The sequence below is a fragment of the Lycium ferocissimum genome, chromosome 5 (genome assembly GCF_029784015.1).
Source record: "Lycium ferocissimum isolate CSIRO_LF1 chromosome 5, AGI_CSIRO_Lferr_CH_V1, whole genome shotgun sequence".
Classification (NCBI taxonomy): Eukaryota; Viridiplantae; Streptophyta; class Magnoliopsida; order Solanales; family Solanaceae; genus Lycium; species Lycium ferocissimum.
The window spans coordinates 57905066-57925817 of NC_081346.1; the positions used below are offsets into that span (position 1 = coordinate 57905066).

The 20752-nt window shown below is 34.5% G+C and overlaps 1 protein-coding gene across 2 annotated transcripts; it reads left to right on the plus strand.

The window, feature by feature from the left end:
• Window positions 1-4544: 4544 nt before the first annotated feature.
• Window positions 4545-12495, plus strand: LOC132056941 (E3 ubiquitin-protein ligase UPL5-like). Of its 2 annotated transcripts, none has more exons than XM_059449353.1 (4): window positions 4545-4899; window positions 7993-9372; window positions 10973-11562; window positions 12012-12495. In XM_059449353.1, exons 1-4 carry the CDS (start codon window positions 4689-4691, stop codon window positions 12273-12275), a joined length of 2445 nt encoding a protein of 814 aa, XP_059305336.1. In that variant the 5' UTR covers window positions 4545-4688; the 3' UTR covers window positions 12276-12495. The 2 variants fall into 2 exon arrangements, with proteins under 2 accessions (XP_059305336.1, XP_059305337.1); XM_059449354.1 differs by having other exon boundaries at window positions 10973-11568; window positions 12016-12253.
• The last annotated feature ends 8257 nt before the right edge of the window (window positions 12496-20752 follow it).

A 20752-nucleotide genomic window follows, 5' to 3' on the forward strand; every position in this document is an offset into this window, starting at 1 on the left:
CAAGGAAGGAAGCAATATAACGTAACTGAAATTGGGCAATTCGCAGGAATGCCCTTATTGGTGGTCTTTAATTTTTGCCCTTCGTTAAAACCCCTTGGTTTCGGGTACAAACTCCCGCTCAGTCAATTTTTTTTTTAAAAATCGCAAGATAGAGTTTGGATTCGCAAGGCAAAGATTTATCTGCTTCACTAAACTATACGCGCGATCATAAACAAGGCAAAACTCGCAAGTGTTTAAGGCCGGATTTAACTTTTGGCACGAGCAAGCCTAACTTTGCTACAAAACTCTGCCTCGCAAAATTGTGTTTTTTTTTATTGAGTCGGGGTTCGAACCCCAAACCTCATGGTATTAGGCGAAAGGGCCAAAAATTAAATATATATATATATATATATATATATATATATATATATATATATATATATATATATATATATATATACGATCATATATACGGGTATATACCAAAATATGGGCTCGGCGACGCATTTTGAAGGGCACTCCGCACTTATATATATATATATATATATATATAAAAAATGGCTGAAATTTGGGCATTACAATGCTTCACTATGATATCGGACTACTACGCGCGATCACATAAACAGTGCAAGGCTCAATCGGGCTCTATCGCGACCGTGTTTGAGAAAGACCAGCCAGGGGCAGATTTAAAGCCTAAATTTAGGGCACGTGAATCCATGGTTTCTCCTTAAAATTTGATATTTTATGTGTATATTTTTAAAATCAAAATAATATTTACCGTTGACACCCATCCTACAAGGAGACTAAATGATGTACTTGGTTGAATGTTGAGTTATTTCTCTAGAGGGCTAGAGATCAATTCCTACTTAAGATACTTTTTCCTTTTCTTTTTAGTGGTGCAAATCCTAAATTAACCTTTGAGCAAAAGCCATAAGTTCTTCTGCGCAACCAGGAGGCTTCACCCCAATCGTTATGCACCGTCACATGGGTCGATTTTTGCAACTCTCAATTAAGGCTGTAATTATCATTTCTGTAATAGCCTAAGTAGTTACTATGAAAAATTACGTATAGGTTTTATTCTTTTAGCTTCTTGTTAATGAATATGTATGAAACTCTTATGTGAGTATTGTGAGAATGAATTTTTATGTGGGTGTTAGAACTATCAAGATGACTTTAAAGAAGGTTCTCTCCTTTGAGGGTTAATCCTAGAGTCTAGTTTCTCATAACTGTTAATTGGGTGTTTGCTTGTTTCCAAATGTTCATTGTTTATTTTATTTTAATCTATTCTAAATTCCTATCTCTTGTTTGTTCTTAATTCCACATTGTTTGAAAAATAGCACATGGAATAATATTCACGGTATACAGTAGCAATAAAAGCGGAACACAGAAATATGAGATAATCAACAAGACTAAAAAAAAGTTGCAATGACCCCAAAATTGTCATGTGGAAACCTTATAAATAAGGAAAAAATCATGGGTCTAGAGGAACAATTAGTGTCACTATGGCGATGAATTTTACACTTTGTGGGTTTGAGTAAAATACTCGATTTTGCAACTCTCAATTAAGATCACTACACACTTAAAAGAAATACTTTCTCCATCCCAATATGTGATATACTTTTCTTTTTAATCTGTTAAAAAAAATGATGCATTTCTATATTCAGAAATAATTTAATTTAAAACTTCCCCTTTTAATCTTAATGAAATGATTTATAGTCACACAAATATCTATGACTTGTTTACGATCACAAGTGTCAGAAGTATTTCTTTCTTTTTTAAACGCCGTGTCTAGTCAAACTATATCACATAAATTGAGATGAGAAAGTAATTCTCTTTAATTTTTCTACCTCACTATAATATTGCTCAGCTCACACTCTCTATTTTTGTCATGGATTACTTCTTAGACCCTGTCTGTAATGCCTTTCTTTTTTTTTGTTTTTGTTTGGTGTGTCTCAAATAAGCAGCAAGTTCTCAATTTAGAAGACTTGGGCTCCAAGCACACTACAGGAGCAATTTTTAATGTCCGCATCTTTAACAAACTTTGGCTCGAAGGAAAGAAAAATAAGCCAAGTAAATTTGGCACTTGAAATTTTTACCACGTGGGATGGACCCCACAAACATTTCAATTGCTATTCAGAACTGTAAACAAATCAAGCGGGAGTTGGTATCAATCAAGTTTGATGCATTCGAATCAAAAAAAGATTTGTTTTCTCTTGAGATACGTCTTCATAGTTAAAGTTGTACTTTATAACATAAACTAAAATAATTAAATAAAAGAAGCAGATAGGGAAATATTGGAGACGCCGAGCGCTTAATATCAGAAGGGAAAGGGTTTTTGGTTTCGATCAAGTGAAATAATTTTTTTGTTTTTGTTTTTGGTACACATTAATGTAGCTCTTTGACTACTATGTACTGTATAATTTTGGTTTCGAACTCACCAGCTGAGGGAGATAGGTTGTGCATGTAGGGAGAGATGGAGGGGGGGGGGGGGTTGTGGAGAGGTTGATTTAATGAGAGATGGAGGGGGTTGGGGGGGGGGGGTGTGTGTTTGTGGAGAGGTTGATTTCATCACCTACTGAGGGAGATGATAGGGAAAAAAAAGAGGCTTAACAGGGAGGCAAAATTATGTTCCTCACTCCCCGATTGTCACAATTTATATGACACAATTAATATTTTCATAGTGAAATCTGTTTATTTTAATTAATTTGAATATGTAATCTTTAAATTTTTTGAAACAAATTTATATATTTGAAAATTACATAAAAAGTACTACTTATAAGTTATTATAATTGACAATTCAAAATATTTAAAAGACGTATGCAAAAATTACGGTTAGAAAAGTATTTGTTTGAATCTCGAAATCCGAAAGGCATCATATAAATAGGGACGGAGAGAGAACATTTTTTATCTTGAATTTTAGACGCTTTTTTTCTGCTAAAGTCACTTATTTTGGGACGGATGATTGTCATTTTGGTTTCGAGCTCACCAACTTGGGAGATGAGTTTTGGCGGGGGTTGGGGGTGGGCGTGGGTGGTTGTTAACGGAAAGGAAGGGGAAGAAAAGAAAAAGAATTAAAGCTTAATTAATAGGCAGACAAATTTCACAAAAATCTGTTGCTGACTCCCCAACTGAAGTGGAGACTCAAGGTCTCAACATAGTTCACAATGAAGTGAGTGCTTTAAACACATCGACAGCTCAAACTCAAACGACTCTTCCAATGACGTATCACTTACAACACAACAATACCATCAAACGTAAGTTTAATTGATCATGATCCAATTATCCGTTACTCTTTCCGTCTCAAAATAAGTGTTATCTTAACAAAAAAAATATATTCTAAAATAAGTTTCATCTTAGAATTCAAGAAACAAATTGACAAATATTTATAACTACGCTCTTAGCATTAAAGAAGTAATCCTCTTTAGTATTACTCAATTCTTAAAAAATATCTAATAAATTGATTAGTTTAGTAAACTCCACATTATATTTATTAATTTCTTAATGAGTATGATTTTTAGTAAGGTGACACTTATTTTGAGACGAAGAGAATATAACGCATGTTCTATAAAGGAAATGTATACGGTAAAAATCGAAGTAATTTGTATTTGGTAAGAACCGGAGTAAATATTATAGCTATTTGATACGAGATCGAAGAAGAATGAGGTCGTTGGCCATCGAAGGGAACGAGGACCAAGGGGTTGTGAGTTCAACTGATTGTCAAAATCGGGGATATGTTGATAAACATAGAAAACCCGAGCCTAAAACAGTGGTGTATCCCCTTCATTTTAGGGAGAGATTTTCATTATTCATCACACTTGTAATCAGAAAAGGGAGCAGTGGAATTTTCTTATTGTTTGGCTCGGGTTAAAGAGGCAATCTCCAAAACCGGACCAGTTCTCAGAGTTTAAAGTTTCGGTTTCTTAAGTTTTATTTACTTGCTATCATTCATCAATATATTATCATTTGCTTGCTATTGTTATACGTAATGAATTAATCTAACCACATATCCTATCAATCACTTATAAATTTAATTATTATCCATTTTTAAGAATAAACAGAAAAAAAAAATCTTTTACCAAAAATACCTACATTTTGGTTTCGAACTGACCAACTGAGCGAGATGGGTTGTAGTTTGTTGGGGTTGGGGGTGGAGGGAAGGGGTTAGGGGTTACAGGAAAAAGCATAAAAGGCAGACAAATTTCACAAATTTTTGCCTCTCTCCCCAAGTAGAGACACCTCAGCATAGTTCAAAATGAAGTGAGTGCTATAAACGCATTAGTTGGAGCTCAAACTCAAACCACTCTTCCTTTCTCCGTGCTTATTACTTCCTTCATTTCATAATAAGTGATATTTTAGGTATTTTAATTTTAAAAAAAATAAGTGATGATTTAGAATTTTAAGAAGATTTTGGACAAATTCTTCAAAATTATCTTTATTTAAATAATTAAGATTTACTAATTATCTTTTCTTTTTTTAGAAAGTAATAAAATTTATTTAGGAGTAAGTTAATAAAATACTCCTATTTTTTAGAATGAGCAATTTTTTTAAAAATATGCATGAACTTAAAAAAACACTTATTATAAAATGGTGGGAGTAATAGGGAGACAAATTTCACAAAATGTATATAGGTGAGAGACACCTCAACATGTTCAACAAAATGAAGTCACTGCTTTAAACTCAAAACACTCTTCCTTTCTCCACTAATTCAAATGACGTATCACTTACATGACCACAACAACAGTAGCAGCATCAAACGCAAGTACGATGATGACAACGTCGTACCTCCGTCTCCGACATCAACTCGGATTCAGTTCTTCATCCGTTTGTTTTGCGGTGGCAAAACTCTAGTCCTTCAAGGGAATTCCAGCGACACAGTAGCATCAGTTCACCTTAAAATCCAGTCGATCACAGGAATAACAGGTAGTATTAACTCAAACCCCTCTCACACTAGAACATTTTCATGTTAACTCTTATCTTACTTCCTATTTTATCCCTTTTTCTTCAATCACTCATGTATTTTAAATGGGATATTTTCAACACAATATATAGTTTTTTAAAATATTTACTTGGTATGATCATTTAATTATAACATTTTTTCACCAAAATCACTTAATTATATTTTTTAATATAGAGGCACATAATTATTATTATATTTTTTGACTAAAATCATTTAACTATATTTTTTAGGGCAAAAGTTACAAAATTTTGTACTTACTAAGGACTCGTTTGGCCATAAGAATTATTCACTTTTTTTTGAATTTTTTTTTTTTTTTTCAAAAATTAATGTTTGATTATGAAAATTTCAAATATAATTTAAAGTTGAAGTTATATTTAAAATTTAAAAAATAAAATAAAAATTATTTTTCGCAATTAAAATCTTGTTAAAAAAATACTTTTTATAAAAATTATAACCAAATACAACTCCAACTTTAAAATTTTAAAAAAATAAAAAAGTTTTTAATTTGTATGACCAAACGCCTATTGACACAAAAATAACACCTATGGAAAATAATCCAACTTCCATGGGTAATATTTTTTTAATTATTTTTCTTATTATCAAAAATACCCCTAAATTATTAAAAATGAATCTTCTCTGGATTTTGATCTCAAAAATACCCTTACGTTAAATAAATGGACCACATGTATCCCTCCACTTTAACAAACTTTCCCCTTCAAATTAAAACCTTTAAATTTTTTTTTTTTTTTTGCTGACATGTAGTTTCCTTCTTTTTCTTTTGCCGAGAAAATTGTTGAGTTTTACTGGTGAGTGAAGGTAGAGAAGCAAGAAAGAATTTGAGTAAATGGGAGAGCGTATAGTAAAGAAGAAGCCATTAGGTTAATCTGATGAAATTGAACTAATTAATTTGTGTGAGGTACTATCACTAGATTTTGAAGTTGGGTCTTCTTCTTGTTCATTAAGTGAAATTGAGTTTGGTTTCTTCATGAATTATGTGGAAGTATCTAAGTAAGAAGGATGATAATGAAAGAATCTAACAATCCCCAAAAAGGCAATTTTGAGTTGGAAAATCCATGTCAGCAAAAAAAATGTTTTATTTGAGGTGGAAGTCTTTTAAAGTGTAGGGGTATATGTGGTCGCTAGGGGTGTCAAATGGGCGGGTTGGGTTGAAATTGATCCAATTAAAATGGGCTGAGGTGATAAATAGGTTATCTCAAAAGTTTTGAAATGAAATTTAAAAATGGGTTGGGTCATGACCTGCTCAACTTGACCCAATTTTTTTGAAGGGTCTTTTTTCTAGAAAAATATTTTCTAGAAATACATTTTTTGCTTTGAGGAAAACATTTTCCGTAGTAAATATTTTCGAGCAAAACATTTTTTGTGAAAAATATTTTCCTTCATATCAAACACGCTACAAACTTATAAAATACAAGATACAAGAAAAGTGTATACATAAAAAAAAATAGAGTAAATTCAAGCAATAAACTCAAATTTAAGTAAATCTTAAAAACGGGCTAGAATTGGGCTAGTATTGGGCTAAGTTGGAGATCACTTTAAAATATGTTGGGTTGGGCTAAAATCAGCTCAATGTGAAATTATCTTGAGCCCAACCCATAAAATTTTGGGCGGGTTGGGCGGGAAATCACTTTTTGGGCCAAATTTGACACCCCTATGTGGTCCCTTTATTTAATCGTAAGGGTATTTTTGAGATTAAAATCTAGCGGAGGTCCATTTTCAATAGGTTTGGGGTATTTTTGACCCTTTTCCATAGATACAATCTCAATTAAAAAAAATCTATCCGACCCAAAAGCTATATGTAGAAATTAAAATACTAAAGAAACAGAATCAAGCTTCCACCAAATATACATCCTTCTCTCTAGGGTTCTCAAGCAAAAGTTTTGTGGAAATAAAATGTTAGGATTAACTTTTTCAGTTTGATAATTTATTTTTTTCTTCGTAATCATAATGTAATTCAAAAAAAAAATAAAAAAATTCTATAATTCATTTTCATTGGCGCAAATAAAATGTTGTGGCTTGTGATACTAACAGTTGGACGCTAGAATTTCCATGGGTACACAAAAACAAAATGTGTCGGAAGAGGACATGACCGTAGATAAACTTGTCCTTGATTATTTAATTATATGCTCAACTACTAAAATTTTTTAAGGCCTGTTCTTGGTAAAAACTTACCTTGGTAAATATGATATTGTTTGATGTAACTATTAGTTAACTTTTGTTAATTTACATGAAACAACTCCTTTTTCAATCTTATGGCATATTGGCCCTTTTTTTAATATATATTGAAAAGTGTTACATTTTGTTGAGTAGTAAGAAATTGAATTTTATGGAGTAATAGTTATTACTATTTGCATCGGAAGTAATAATTTTGTGATAATTTTTTTCAAATTTATTCACCCTTTTAGTAGTTTAATATCTGCACATAAGTTTTGGGTCGGGTTAGTTCTTTTTAATTAGGTTTGTATCTATTAGGTTAAAAATAAAAAATAATAAAAAAGTATTATCCATCAGAAGTTAGATTTCCGGTAGGTGTAATTTTTGTGTTAATAAAGCTCAAAGCTATGTGACTTTTGTGTTAGAAAACATAGTTAAGTGACTTTAATGAAAAAAAAGTGATAGTTATATGACCATATGTGAAATTTACCCGATATTTACGCCATATAGCCCAATATATAATATTATACAACATTATACGTGGGGGAAAGCATTATACATAATGTATCAACCTTGCATAAAAGTATATAAAAGGTGTTTATACACAAATATGGGCTAAATCGAGTGTTTATACATATGGTGGCGTAAATATTTTCAAAAATAGACATAGAGCATATTTTTTTGCTTTAAATTGCTATTATGATTTGCTGTACATATTTTAAAATTGTAGATTAGAGAGAATATAGGATTTGTATCAATCCTTTTACAGCAATCCTTACAGAATGTATATATAAATAAACTCTTCCGCTTGGCAGAAAAGTTAACCGAGAGTCTGCAAATTTGACTCTTCTTTCATTTTTCATACCTTTACTTCTTTACACCAGGAATGGAGGAGCAGCGGTTAATCTACTGCGGGAAACAGCTTCAGCTATCGCAAACATTATCGGAATGTGATATCCAAAACGACGCCACCTTGCAACTCATAGGGCGAATGCAAAGCACGCGCCACCCTCACACGTGGAAGCTGCTGAATTACTTGAATTCCCTTATTATTGACCTCTGCAGCTGCACTAATAATTACACGGCTATTAATTCTAATGCCGGCCATATAATGAAGATGCTTACCAAGTTTCTTACAATGACTCCAAAGGAAAATAAATCTGATGAATATCTCCTAATGTTTATTTACTCCTCTGTTCCTGCATCGCTGGTAAAGCTTTATATGTCTCCTAATGCATTTAGCAAACAAGCTGCGTATAAATTCATTCGTCAAATTATAGTTTGGTGTAAGACACTTTTCCCGGACCCTGTAATAGTATATAGTCAGTGTGCTCCTCTATTGTTAGAGTTTTGTAAGCTTCTGAGACGGACAGCTGGTGTTGATGATGCTTTGTATATATTTTGTCGGAGTAGTTTAGCGAATATGATAGAGTGGTGTGGCCCTGATGATGTTAAGTATATGTTGAGATTGCAAGATGCTTTTCCTTTTGTTCGTGAGTTGGCAACAAGGTTATCACATGCTTTAGGATTGAGTGTTCGATCAGCTGAGTTTATGGGGTTATTAGGTAGTGATGTGTGTGAGTTTATTAAGTTTATGCATCCGGTAAAGAGTGCAATACGACGTCAAGAAGCATTTGGAAGGGAAGGATTTGAAATGCTGATTGAAGGTGTGCATTGTGTTTTTTGTAAATTGTTGGAAAAATTGGAGCTGTGTCTAAAGAAACTGGAAAGCCAGCTGTGTTTGAAAAAAATAGGGAGATGTGAGCCTATTGTACTCTGTTGGTCTAAGTATCTTGTAATTCTAAAGGAGTTAAAAAGCATTTCGAAACTGTATAAGGGTTTGGAGGAAGTCTTTTGGGAGAAGATGAGACAAAGAAGAGTTGCATTGTGCTTTTTGATAGTTAGACTTTCAAAAAGTTCTAGAGATTATCAGTGGATTCTTAAGCACAGGGAGGTAGCTCAGTTTAAGATGAGGCGGCGTTTTGCCTTGAAGATGCTTCGAGAAGGGAGCAACAAGAACGAGGAGCTATATGAGATGCTCATTTGCAGGTCCCATTTGTTGGAAGAATCATTTGAGTACATTGGACGTGCGGATCCTACATCGTTGCAAGGCAATTTATTTCTGCAATTCAAGAATGAAGAAGCTACCGGGCCTGGTGTGCTGAGGGAGTGGTTTTCCTTGGTATGTCAAGCTATTTTCAACCCTCAAAATGCTCTCTTTGTTTCTTGCCCAAATGATGGTAGAAGGTTTTTCCCAAATCCAGGTAAGCTTTTGTTGCCTTTATGCACACGTTCATGTGACATTTTGTTCTCATTTATCTTTTTTATTAGTGTTTGGATCTAAAGTTTTTAGTATGAAAGATGTTTCTTATGTTTTTCTTTTCCAAAAAAAAGAGAGAGTATGAAATAGAAGTTGAATCTTTGTGGATTTGAGAATACTTGTTTGTAATTCCAAAGTGTATTGGTTATTATCCTTTGATGAGAGTAGCTCATTTCTTGCAACATCTCTACTTTTTGAAATCAATTTTTGCATCCTTTCCTGTCCTTCTGGAGAACTGTAGATTTGACTTACTTATGACCGTGGGATTGCACCTGTCTCTATATTAAAATTTTTGGATCCTGTACTGTCCGTCGAGAGACTTGATCTACTTATGACCCTGAGGAGCGAGGTCTTGCCTGTCTCCCTCTCTGAACTTGTATCTAGGTGGAATTAATTTATGAGAAATTGTGTGTTACAATTAGTTAATAAGCAGGGGTAAGTGAGTCATTGTACTGGGTTAATGACGGGGGTTTGGTTATTTCGCAGGAGTTAGTTGTCTGTCTGTTTTGTCTTCAGTTATTTAGTTGGGGGGTTGAGTTGTTAGTCGCGAACTAGGAAGATGGGAGCTTACTTAAATGCAAATTGCAATACACTAGTATACATCTTCTTGGAAGCAATAACAGAAATTCATCATCTTTCTCTCTCTATTTCATTGGTGCGCTTAGTTCAGAGATCTTTCCTTGTTTTAGATCCTTTGGAAGCTGCGAAGTTGTTGCTAATTTGAGCCCTCATATATTTCTTTGCCCATTTAATCTTATGTTGTGTAGAATATTATCTTCTTCCAGAAATTTCCGGCCTTCAGATATTTTAAGCAATGTCTTTTTGTAGAACTTGCATGGCTTTTGCTTAATAGATTTCTGGATTTCTTTTATTGGTAATCTTTTCTTTTCTGGATTTTGTTGGAAGTTGGGAATAAGTTTCAGCCGGTAGTAATTATGGTATGCTCACGAATAGATGCTGATATATATATATATATATATATATATATATATATATATATTTATAATGCCAGCCTGCTTGAGGAGATTCAGCCATTCTAACATGCTGAGAGTTTAAAGTTAATTTTGTCTCGAATTAAGTTCTCACGTCTTTTGTTAATTCTACTGAATTGAAGAATCAGATTAGTATATTTTCTAAGTTGCTTTATTATTGATGTCCTTTGGTTCTCTGCTTCTCTGATCACACCAGCTCGGCTACTGCCAGGCAATCAGATAAAGTTTATGAAATAATAATAGGAGAGTTCAAGTCTTATTTATGGCCATAATGATTCTACCTATAAATCTTTCGCAATGAAGCTGCATTTGGAGTACTTGGATTGTACGGCATATGAGTATTTCCTAGTCGTATTATCATTTTTTTTCCTCATTACAATATGTATGAGACAACTGGGAATATGCTTCATCATAGTTCTCTGGATTAGGATGAATCTTACAGGCATTTATGATGGTTGGCTGTTTGGTACAATCTTTTGATGTTTCATGAAAAGTAATATCATTCTCTCTGGTACAATGCAAATAACCCTCACCTACATTTTGTGCTTGCAGCATCTGAAGTGGACCCGTTGCACCTTGAGTATTTTATCTTCTCTGGCAGGATGATTGCGTTGGCCTTAATGCATAAAGTACAAATCAGCATTGCATTTGATCGTGTGTTCTATTTGCTATTGGCTGGAAAGAATATTTCGTTTGAAGACATTAAGGATGCAGATCCGTACTTGTACAGTGGCTGCAAGACGATACTGGAGATGGATACGAAAATGATGGATCAAGATATCCTAGGCCTAACATTTGTTTGTGAAGTTGAAGAATTGGGATCCAGGAAAGTGGTTGAGCTTTGCCCCAATGGGAAAGATACCATTGTGAACAGTGAGAATAGGGATGAGTATGTTAATCTTCTTGTTCAACACCGCTTTGTCACATCAATTGCTCAGCAGGTAGCCCATTTTGCTCAAGGTTTTGCTCACATAATTACTGACCGACAGCTCCGAGAATCCTTTTTCCGGATCTTAGATCATGAAGATCTTGACTGGATGCTTTATGGGAGTAAAACTGATGTTTCTGTAGAAGACTGGAGAGCACATACAGATTTCAATGGCTACAACAAAAGTGATCCTCAAATATCCTGGTTCTGGGAGGTACACGTTTCTTGTCTGCTACTATCAGCCTGTTTGGCCAAGCTTCTGGAAAGCCAAAAGTGCTTATTTTAGAAAGTTGAGGTGTTTGGCGAAGCTTTTAGGGAAAAAATAAGTGCTTTTGAGTAGTAGCAGAAACTGTTTTGGAGAAGTTAAAAGAAGTAGCTTTTTCCTAGAAACACTTTTGGAACATTGGCCAAGCACAAAGTACTGCCCTAATATTGGCAGAAGTGTTTTTCGAATTGATTAACCAAATACAAATTGCTATTCTTCAAGTACTTTTTTGAAAAACACCATTGACAAAAAACACTCCATAATAAGCAGATTTTGGAAGCTTTGCCCTTTTTATCCCTCTTTCTTCATTGTTTTCAAGAGTGGTATATATCCGAACTCTAATTCTTTTCAGAGTTATCTGGGCAGCATTTTCAGAGTTTTCTTTTCTATTGCTGCAGATAGTTGGGAATATGTCCGTTGAGCAGAGAAATGTTCTTCTCTTCTTCTGGACTTCAATTAAGTCTCTGCCTGTCGAGGGTTTTGGTGGTTTAGCTTCTAAACTTTACATCTACAAAACCTCGGAGTCTCATGATTGCTTGCCTTCCTCGCACACATGCTTCTACCGCCTGTGTTTTCCTCCTTATCCGTCCATGGATGTCATGCAAGACCGTCTTCACATAATCACCCAAGATCATATTGGTTGCAGCTTTGGTACCTCGTGACGTGCAAATTTTCAGGTTGAACTTGTACATATGATATGTAATATATTATTCTCCTAAATAGATGTAAGAAATGCCTACCTTCTGAAACTTGACTTCTCTAAGAAGTTTTTTTTTTTTTTTGGTTCTAGTAACTTGTAAGTGTATACATGTTTAACTCTGCGTACCCCACCTAGTGGAATTATATTAGGTATGTTGTTATATCATACGTATATATTCCATATCTGCTTTTACCGCGCCTTGTTAGTTTCATTCCTTTATTCCTTTTCCCTTTTTAATTTTCTTTTTGGGGGCTGAAGGTAGTTTTTTTTGTTTTTTAATCTTAATTGTGGATGTTTATATAACACTCCTAAATGAGCAACTCAGATAACCCCTATTATTACTTATGATGTTTGTGGGCCTATAAATAGAGTAATGAACAAAGAAACAATGTACGTTAGTTTGACTGGAAAAGTCATTTCTTATTTCTTTTTTCAACTTCTTTATTTACTTGCTTTTTCTATAATTGCTTTTAGTTAGTGTAGCTTTTTTTTTTTTTTTTTTTTTTTCGTTTTTGTGCTTCTTCGCGGATGTTCAGCTGGAGGGTCTTATTTGTAAAGCATTTTTGCAACCACCATTTTTATGCATATATTCATGCAGCCACGCTCCATACTTATCCGACTTTTGTTGGGCAATATGTTGAACCTTTCCCCTTTTGAACCTGCACTCAATCAAAGACTATCATCAACAGTCAATCTCACTTAGTACTCTAAGAAGATAAATTTCTAAAGGTCGGAATTAGATTGTTCCAACAAATCAAAATATCTTTAATTAGTATATCACATTATTATTTTACTCCAAGAAAAACTTTAGTTGACTATTTTTTCGGTGAATCAGTCCAGCAATGAGGTCGCTAGCAACTTATTTTATAAATTAATGTTTAAAAGGTTCAAAGCTGTATAAATATTGGTTAGCTTTTAAAATATTGCTGAATTTAAATATATATATATATATATATATATATATATATATATATATATATATATATATATATATATATATATATATATATATATATATATATATTTAAGCGATAGGATAAAGAATATGGTTTAGCTTCTATTTGTCTCATCCTCATAAGTGGAAATTGTCAAGAAATATTGAAAAAAAGTAGTTATACTAATTAAATACTGCTAGTTGCCATTAGCGAACAAAATAATGCTGGAACTTTCGTTAAACAATTCCATATCCTACATAAGAGTAAAATCACAACTCTTGCAATTACAACGCAACAACATACCCACGGTAATCCCACAAAGGGGTTTGGAGAGGATAGGATGTACCTTAACCTTATCTCTATCTTTGGGGCAGAGAGATGTTAGCGATAGACTTTCGGCTCAAACTCTTGCAATTAAATATATGTAAAAATAAAATAAAAAAAGTGTTAGAAATTACTCCCTTCGTCCCAATTTATGTGGCACTTTTCGCTTTTCGAGAGTCAATTTAACTAAACTTTGAAGCTAAATTAGATTAGATTAACTTAATATTTTAAGATTAAAATTTATATATTTGAAAAGTACATGAAAGGTAGGGAAAATATATAAAAACCCCCCCAACGTATACTCGGATTAATGATGTCGCACCTAACCTTTGCGGGCGACCTATTACCCTCCTGACCTTATTTTTTCGTATTTTTATACCTTTTTTTTGATGTGGCACCAAAAAAATTGATGTGATTGCACATTGGAGAGTGTTGCACACTCTCCGCCACGTGGTGCCTTACGTCGGTCTTGCCACATCTTTGCCACTTTCCTTTCTTTTTTTCATTTGATTTTTCTTTTATTAATTATATTTACACTAATTAACCTCTAATTAACCATTAATTTTGTCTTCTTCATCACTAAACCCTTCTTCTTCTTCTTCTTCATTTCAAGAAATCCATCAGCCCATTTTCTTCCTCCATTAACACACACACACATTCAACCCATTTTCTTCCTCCAATCCATCAGCCCATTTTCTTCCTCCATTAACACACACACACATTCAACCCATTTTCTTCCTCCATTAATACACACACATTCAACCTATTTTCTTCCTCCATTAACAACACACATTCAACCCATTTTCTTCCTCCATTAACAACACACATTCAAACAATTTTCTTCCTCCATTAACACACACACATTCAACCCATTTTCTTCCTCCATTAACAACACACATTAAACCCATTTTCTTCCTCCATTAACACACACATTCAATTTCATCATAAACCCCCATGTTCTTCTTCTTCATTTCTTCTTCGAGATTGTACAATTTCTTCATTTTCACTGATTGCCCCCCCCCCCAAAAAAAAAAAAAAAACCCTGCCCCATCCATTTGACGAAATTGCCATTGACACCCATTTGAAGGACAAACTGTGCAATTTCTTCCTTTCTGGGCTATGTTCAATCATGGACTGGAATTTAACAACATGAAAATTGTTGTTTGTTAAATTTCATGGAAATTGTCCAACCCGCTCCTTTTACCGTTTGTTAAATTTCATGGAAATTCATGGGGAATGGAATTTAACAACAATGTAGAAATTGCACGAACTCCATGATTTCACGAGCGGGCTATGTTCAATCATGGCGGCGTCGGTGTGGTGGCGGCGGCGCGTGGGGGGGTGGTTGAGGAAAAAGAAGAAGAAAAGAAAAAAGGAGAAAGAAGAAGAGAGAAAAATAAATTGCAATTAGTAAGCTTTAACAATTGAAATGTGGAAGAAAGGGAGGGTGGGGGTGGGTGAGAGGATAAAATATAAATAAATTTTTAAAAATTAATTTTTATTAAAATATAAAATCTATTTTTACTGCTTTCACTCGCTATTAATTTTTATTGGTGCCACGTCAGCCAGAAAAAGTACAAAAATACAGAAAAAATAAGGCCAGGGGGGTAATAGGTCGCCCGCAAAGTTTTGGTGCGTCATAATTAATCCGAGTAAACGTTGGGGGGATTTTTATGTATTTTCCCTGAAAGGTATATACTATAAATTTGCACTTTTCTCCTATCAATATTTGGTGTAAAAAAATACATTTTAAAATATTGATCAAAATTTATACAATTTGAATCTCGAGAAACAAATTTGCCACATAAATTGAGACAGAGGGAGTAATTTTTTTGGTCCACCAAACACATATAGGTACGAATAACTATCCACCAAGATTTTAACAAATTAAAAGAAAAACCATCATTACCAAAAAATCTCTATTTTCCAATGAAAAATGTTCAGTGGCTATTTCCCATTGAATGTTGGTGGGAAAAATCTAAATAATAGTGTTTTCACATCGAAAACTTAAGAAGTTTTCTAGCGTTTCAATGGAAATCTGTTTCCTACCACGTGTTTCCCAGTGAGCTGATTCGGTGAGAATGAGGTAGGAAAATCATGTTTTATAGCACAAATTTCCCACTAATTATCGGCGGGAAAAACCTTTATTTCTAGTAGTGTGTCTAGTAGTTATAATTATTTTTTCTGCTACCACACCCTTGGGTGCTTAATCATCATAGATTAATATGATTATATTTTCTGATTATATTTTCTTTGTTTTGTATGGGTGCCAGTTGTTGCCAAATACCAATACAAAAGACCTCAAATATTCCAACACATCAATGAAAAACTTGAAACGATTGAAATAGTAATATTACGTAATATGTAACTAGTTGTGTAATGTATTTGATTAGTTAGAGGTAGTTAGTAATCCACAAGTGTGTGTGAGTGGAATGTACATGTGGTGTTTGTATTCAAGTGTGTGGAAACTTATACATAAAATCTTTAATTTGCAACTGTTCTTGTCCATTGCATAAGAAATTTTGTTCAAGTATTAAGAAGAGCCTTTAAAGTGCTTGATAGAACTTCCAAGAGCGCTATATATATACGTGGAAGATCTGATAATCCTTTCTCTGTTTCTCCTTCCTTTTAATATAAGGGTGATTTGAGGAAATTATTTTTCAAGTTTTCCATGTTTGATTAGTTTGTTATAAAATAAAGACTATAAAATAAATACACGGGAGAAATATATAGAGAGATATAAGATTGTGTATTGCTTATCTTCTATGTTACAAAACATATGGCCTCATATTTATAGAAGTAAAAATCCTTGATGGCCAAGTAATTAGAGGACACATAGTGGCCAAGAGTTTTGGTGACCGAGCCTAATATTGATATAGAGCCCGTTTGGATTGGCTTATAAGTTGGCTTATGATTTTTAGGAATGTAAGAAATTTAATGTTATTTTTTGTAATTTAAAATAAGCTCAAAAAAATAATCGACCCATTTAACTTAGTTTATCTAAAGTACCTTATTTTTAAATTCTTATAAGCCAAAAAAAATAAGTTGGACTACCCCAACTTTCCAACTTAATTAACAAGACCTTTTTCTATAAGCCAATCCAAACGGCTCATAGTTCCGGATGATTTTTAGGAATGTGAAAAATGCGGTCAAAATGAGTCGTAATTCATTCGTCATCTTAATTAACAATTTTCCCGAGTTAGACGGAGCGGGATATGTATCTTCTTTTCCAATCACATTTGTGAAAGTAAATAACTTGTAATTTCTTGTAATTGTTAACTTTTATAAAAAATAATAATTAAGCGTTAGTTTTTGCAATTGCCTTGGGATTTTTAAATTCTTAATTTTTTAAGGGCATCCTTACTCCGTCTTGGACTTGGGAAATTTGAAAATTAAAATATGCGTTTTATGAGGTGAAAATTAGGTGTCAATAGGCAGCACAACCCATGGAAGGCCCGCGAAGTCCATGTACCTCACGATTCCGGCAACAACCTCGGCAACTGCTATCTCACGATTCTGGCAACAACCTCGGCAATAGCTACGCACATCCTCGATTCCGGGATAAACATCGGACCTCGGTCCTCACGTCACTCTCATCCAACTAAGCCCAGCTCGTTACAGTATTTCCTCAAGTATTATCAATGTATCAGCAATATATCATAAAGGATGAGAATGCGTGCAATGTATTCAATGTCAACCTTAACCTTGAATTCACAAATTAAGCCTTGGAAATGGAAGACTCAAGTTACAATAGCTAATACCCATCAATATCAGCCCAACCCATGCTAAATTCACCAAATAAACAAGGTTTTATCATCATAAGATCATTAGAGAAGAAAACCCACAAAACCCCCTTGTTTTTACCATTTAAGAGAAATCTAGGCATGGATTATTGATTAGGAAAAGCTAATGAATGATTTAGAGACAAGATTGATACCTTAGAGAAAAATTCAGTGGTAACCCTCCAAAATCGCCTCCTTAAGCCTCAAGAACGAAATATGGGAAAATGACTTAGTGTCTAAGGGTTTAACACATTAAAAGGCCTCTCGAAAAGGTAAGAATTACCGCTTTTATCATGGTGTCGGGACCGCTATGACGGTAACTCAGACCATCACAGCTGTCCCTCAACAATTCACATTGCCGCTACAAAGTGGGTGCCCCCTTCGCCACAACAAGGGCGCCGTTTATACGGTTAGTATGGTGCCTTGCCATAGCGGGCACCGTACAAGTTACATACTCAAATTTCATAACTTGCACCCGAAATCCGATTATCGCTCGGTAAGTTTTTATATACGCCATATACGCTACCCCCATAAAAATGCACTACGAATGCGCTCGTGGTCTCAGAATCTCCATCGGGGGGCCCGTTGACCGAGTCAACCCCCGAAGTCCAAACTAGTAATCCAAACCAAGTCCCAAAATGCACCCGAGTGCATTGGGAAGATGAAAACCGAATATGCACACAGAAGTTCTCGGATGACCATGGACCTCTCGAAATTTTGGATTCCCGAAAAAGGTCTGTTTACCCAAAAGTCAACTTTAAGTCAACCATTTTTTGTTTTTAAGCCAGATTTCCAAAAACTTACCCAAATCAACTCCGATAACCTTGGGAAGAAGTTGGCCGATCTTGGAAAAGGGTCAAATATGAGCTACTAAAGCTCGGAAAAGGATCAAAAGGGTCGAAAACGCAGTAAAGGCCAAACGGGTCGTTACAAATTGGAAGAAGACTGATGCGGTTGGGGGGGGGGGGGGAGAGAAAAGTTTTAATATATTTATTTATGGACAAGTTATTAATTATCTAAACCACCATGATTAGGGCTATATTTTAGTCAATTGAATTTTAGCCATTAATTTTAACCTATGCCATGTGTCTCTAATCTAAGCTAGAACTTGGGGAAAATGGAGAGGAGCCGGATCCATACGTAACTATCTGATTACTCGGTTCAATATATATATACCAAATAAGGAAAAAGAAAATAAATATAAGACATCACACACACTTACATAATATTAGTAATAAAAATATAAGGTTTGAATTAAAGCTATCGAGTCAGTCAAAACCCGTAGCTAACGTTCTAGCTCTGATTGATCGAAGAGGACTTGCCGTATGCGTACAAATTAAAAAAGACTTGCCTTTGCATGTTAAAAAAAAAAAAAGACTCTAAGCAATGTCACATATGGAAAAACGAGGAAATCCAGCTTTATCTACCTTAACAAGAGCTCAATAAAAAGGTGGTACTTAATTTTCTCTCTCTTTCATATTTTCTTTGAATTGTTTCCCCTAATGGAATCTCCTCTGTGATGAGATGAAGATTACAGAGAAGAGAAAAACCCTAATGATGGAATCTCCCCCACCCTCCGAGAAAGGGCAGTGAATGGAAAGATCCCATATCCAAAATCCAAAAACCCCCCAACTACTCTGAACATCAGAGAAGAGTTAATTATCTCTTAATCCTTATCTTGTGTTCCTGTTATTTACAATTTCGTCTTGTGTAATTCAATTAAGTCCCCAAAAAGTTGTTAGTCTAGAATCTGATTGGACAAGTGTCCTTAGTCGTTAGAGTCATTTTGTTTCCTTTTGCTGGATTGTATAAGGCAAGGGCGTCAGATAAGTGCCTCGGTACAAATAGCTTCGAACGGCCCGGTAAACCTGGCCAACATCGACCCGGCCCAAACCCACTAAAAGGTGTAAGGGCATGGCCAAGTGGGCTTTATTAAAATTTCATGGGCCGGACAAGGTGGACAGCCACTAACCCCCACCAAGAGTCCCCCGCAAAAATGGCCCGCTCGTGGTCACCGGCTCCATCGGGGGGCCCACTTCAAATTAAAAAAAAAAAAAGATAAGTACTACATTTATTACTAATAATAAGTATTTTAAAAACATTATATCCCAATAAATTAGGAGTCTCTTTTTACGGAGCACTTTAGTTTTCTTTAAAATTGTATTTTAAAGCTAGACAATCTTGTTTTCTCAACAAATATACTTTTGATACATTTCAAGTATATATGTGTGTATTAGATTGTGGTAGTACTTATCTCAACAAATATACCTTCGATAAATCATTCGCTTCAATTTCATGCCTTTTCACAAGTTCTACGCAACACACCTGCATTCTCCTCCACTCCCACCCCCCCTAATAGGATAATACCCGACGCTTACTTGTAGAGATATATGTCACCACAATGTTGACATTTAACATGTTCCTCATTTACCGGCTCAAAATGCATCCACACCGCACTTGAAGCTGATCTTCGAACTCGAGGAGAAGAGTGGAGGTGACGTAATGTACACTAGTTGAATAACAAATTTAGAAAGAGATAGAATTGTGGAAAAATTGTGTGAAAATGAAGAAGAATGGAGGGGTATTTATAGTTTGAAAATATGACCAAAGTGAAGTTATTCATAAATTTAGGGGTTCAAATAAAATTAGCAACGACTAGTTTTTTAAATTTACAACGGCTAGCTTTTTGAATTTGACGACGACTAAACTTCTTTTTAATTTAGCAATTTTATCATTAGATGTAAATGTTAATTTTATTATTATTAGTAAATGTAAATGTCTATTTTTGTATTAGAACTTAAAAAAAAAAAAAAAAAAAAAAAACAAGCCCGCCCACTAACTATAACCCGCCACCCGCCCGGTTAGCCCGAGGCGTAGATCCTATCCGGGGTGGGCCGGGGCCGGACACCCTTTTCCCTCTCAAGCATCCGGCCCCCCCGACCCCCCTAATCCTTATCTTGTGCCCGCCCCGACCGGCCCCTTGTGGCCCACCTTAAAATGGCCCGGCCCGGCCCACCCCGGCCCACTTGACACCCTTAGTATAAGGCCACCTGCTTTGTACTCGAAATCTATCTTGAATGAAATACTATCAAATTTCTCCTAAAAAAACAAAAACAAATCTACATTAACAAGAAGTGGAAACTATATGTTCTTCTCAAAACAGTTTTGAGAAGAAAATTGTATTAGAGCCTGTTTGGATTGGTTTATTTTAAGTGCTTTTAAGTCAAAATAGCTTTTAAGTACTTTTGTACTATTTGGGTAACATAAACAAGTACGCACTTGTTTTCAAGCTAAAATAACAAAAAATAAGTTAAAAGTCACAAGTTAGAATTTTTAACTTATGACTTTTGGCTTATAAGTCAAAAGCCATAAGCCCATCCAAATGGGCTCTTAATCAA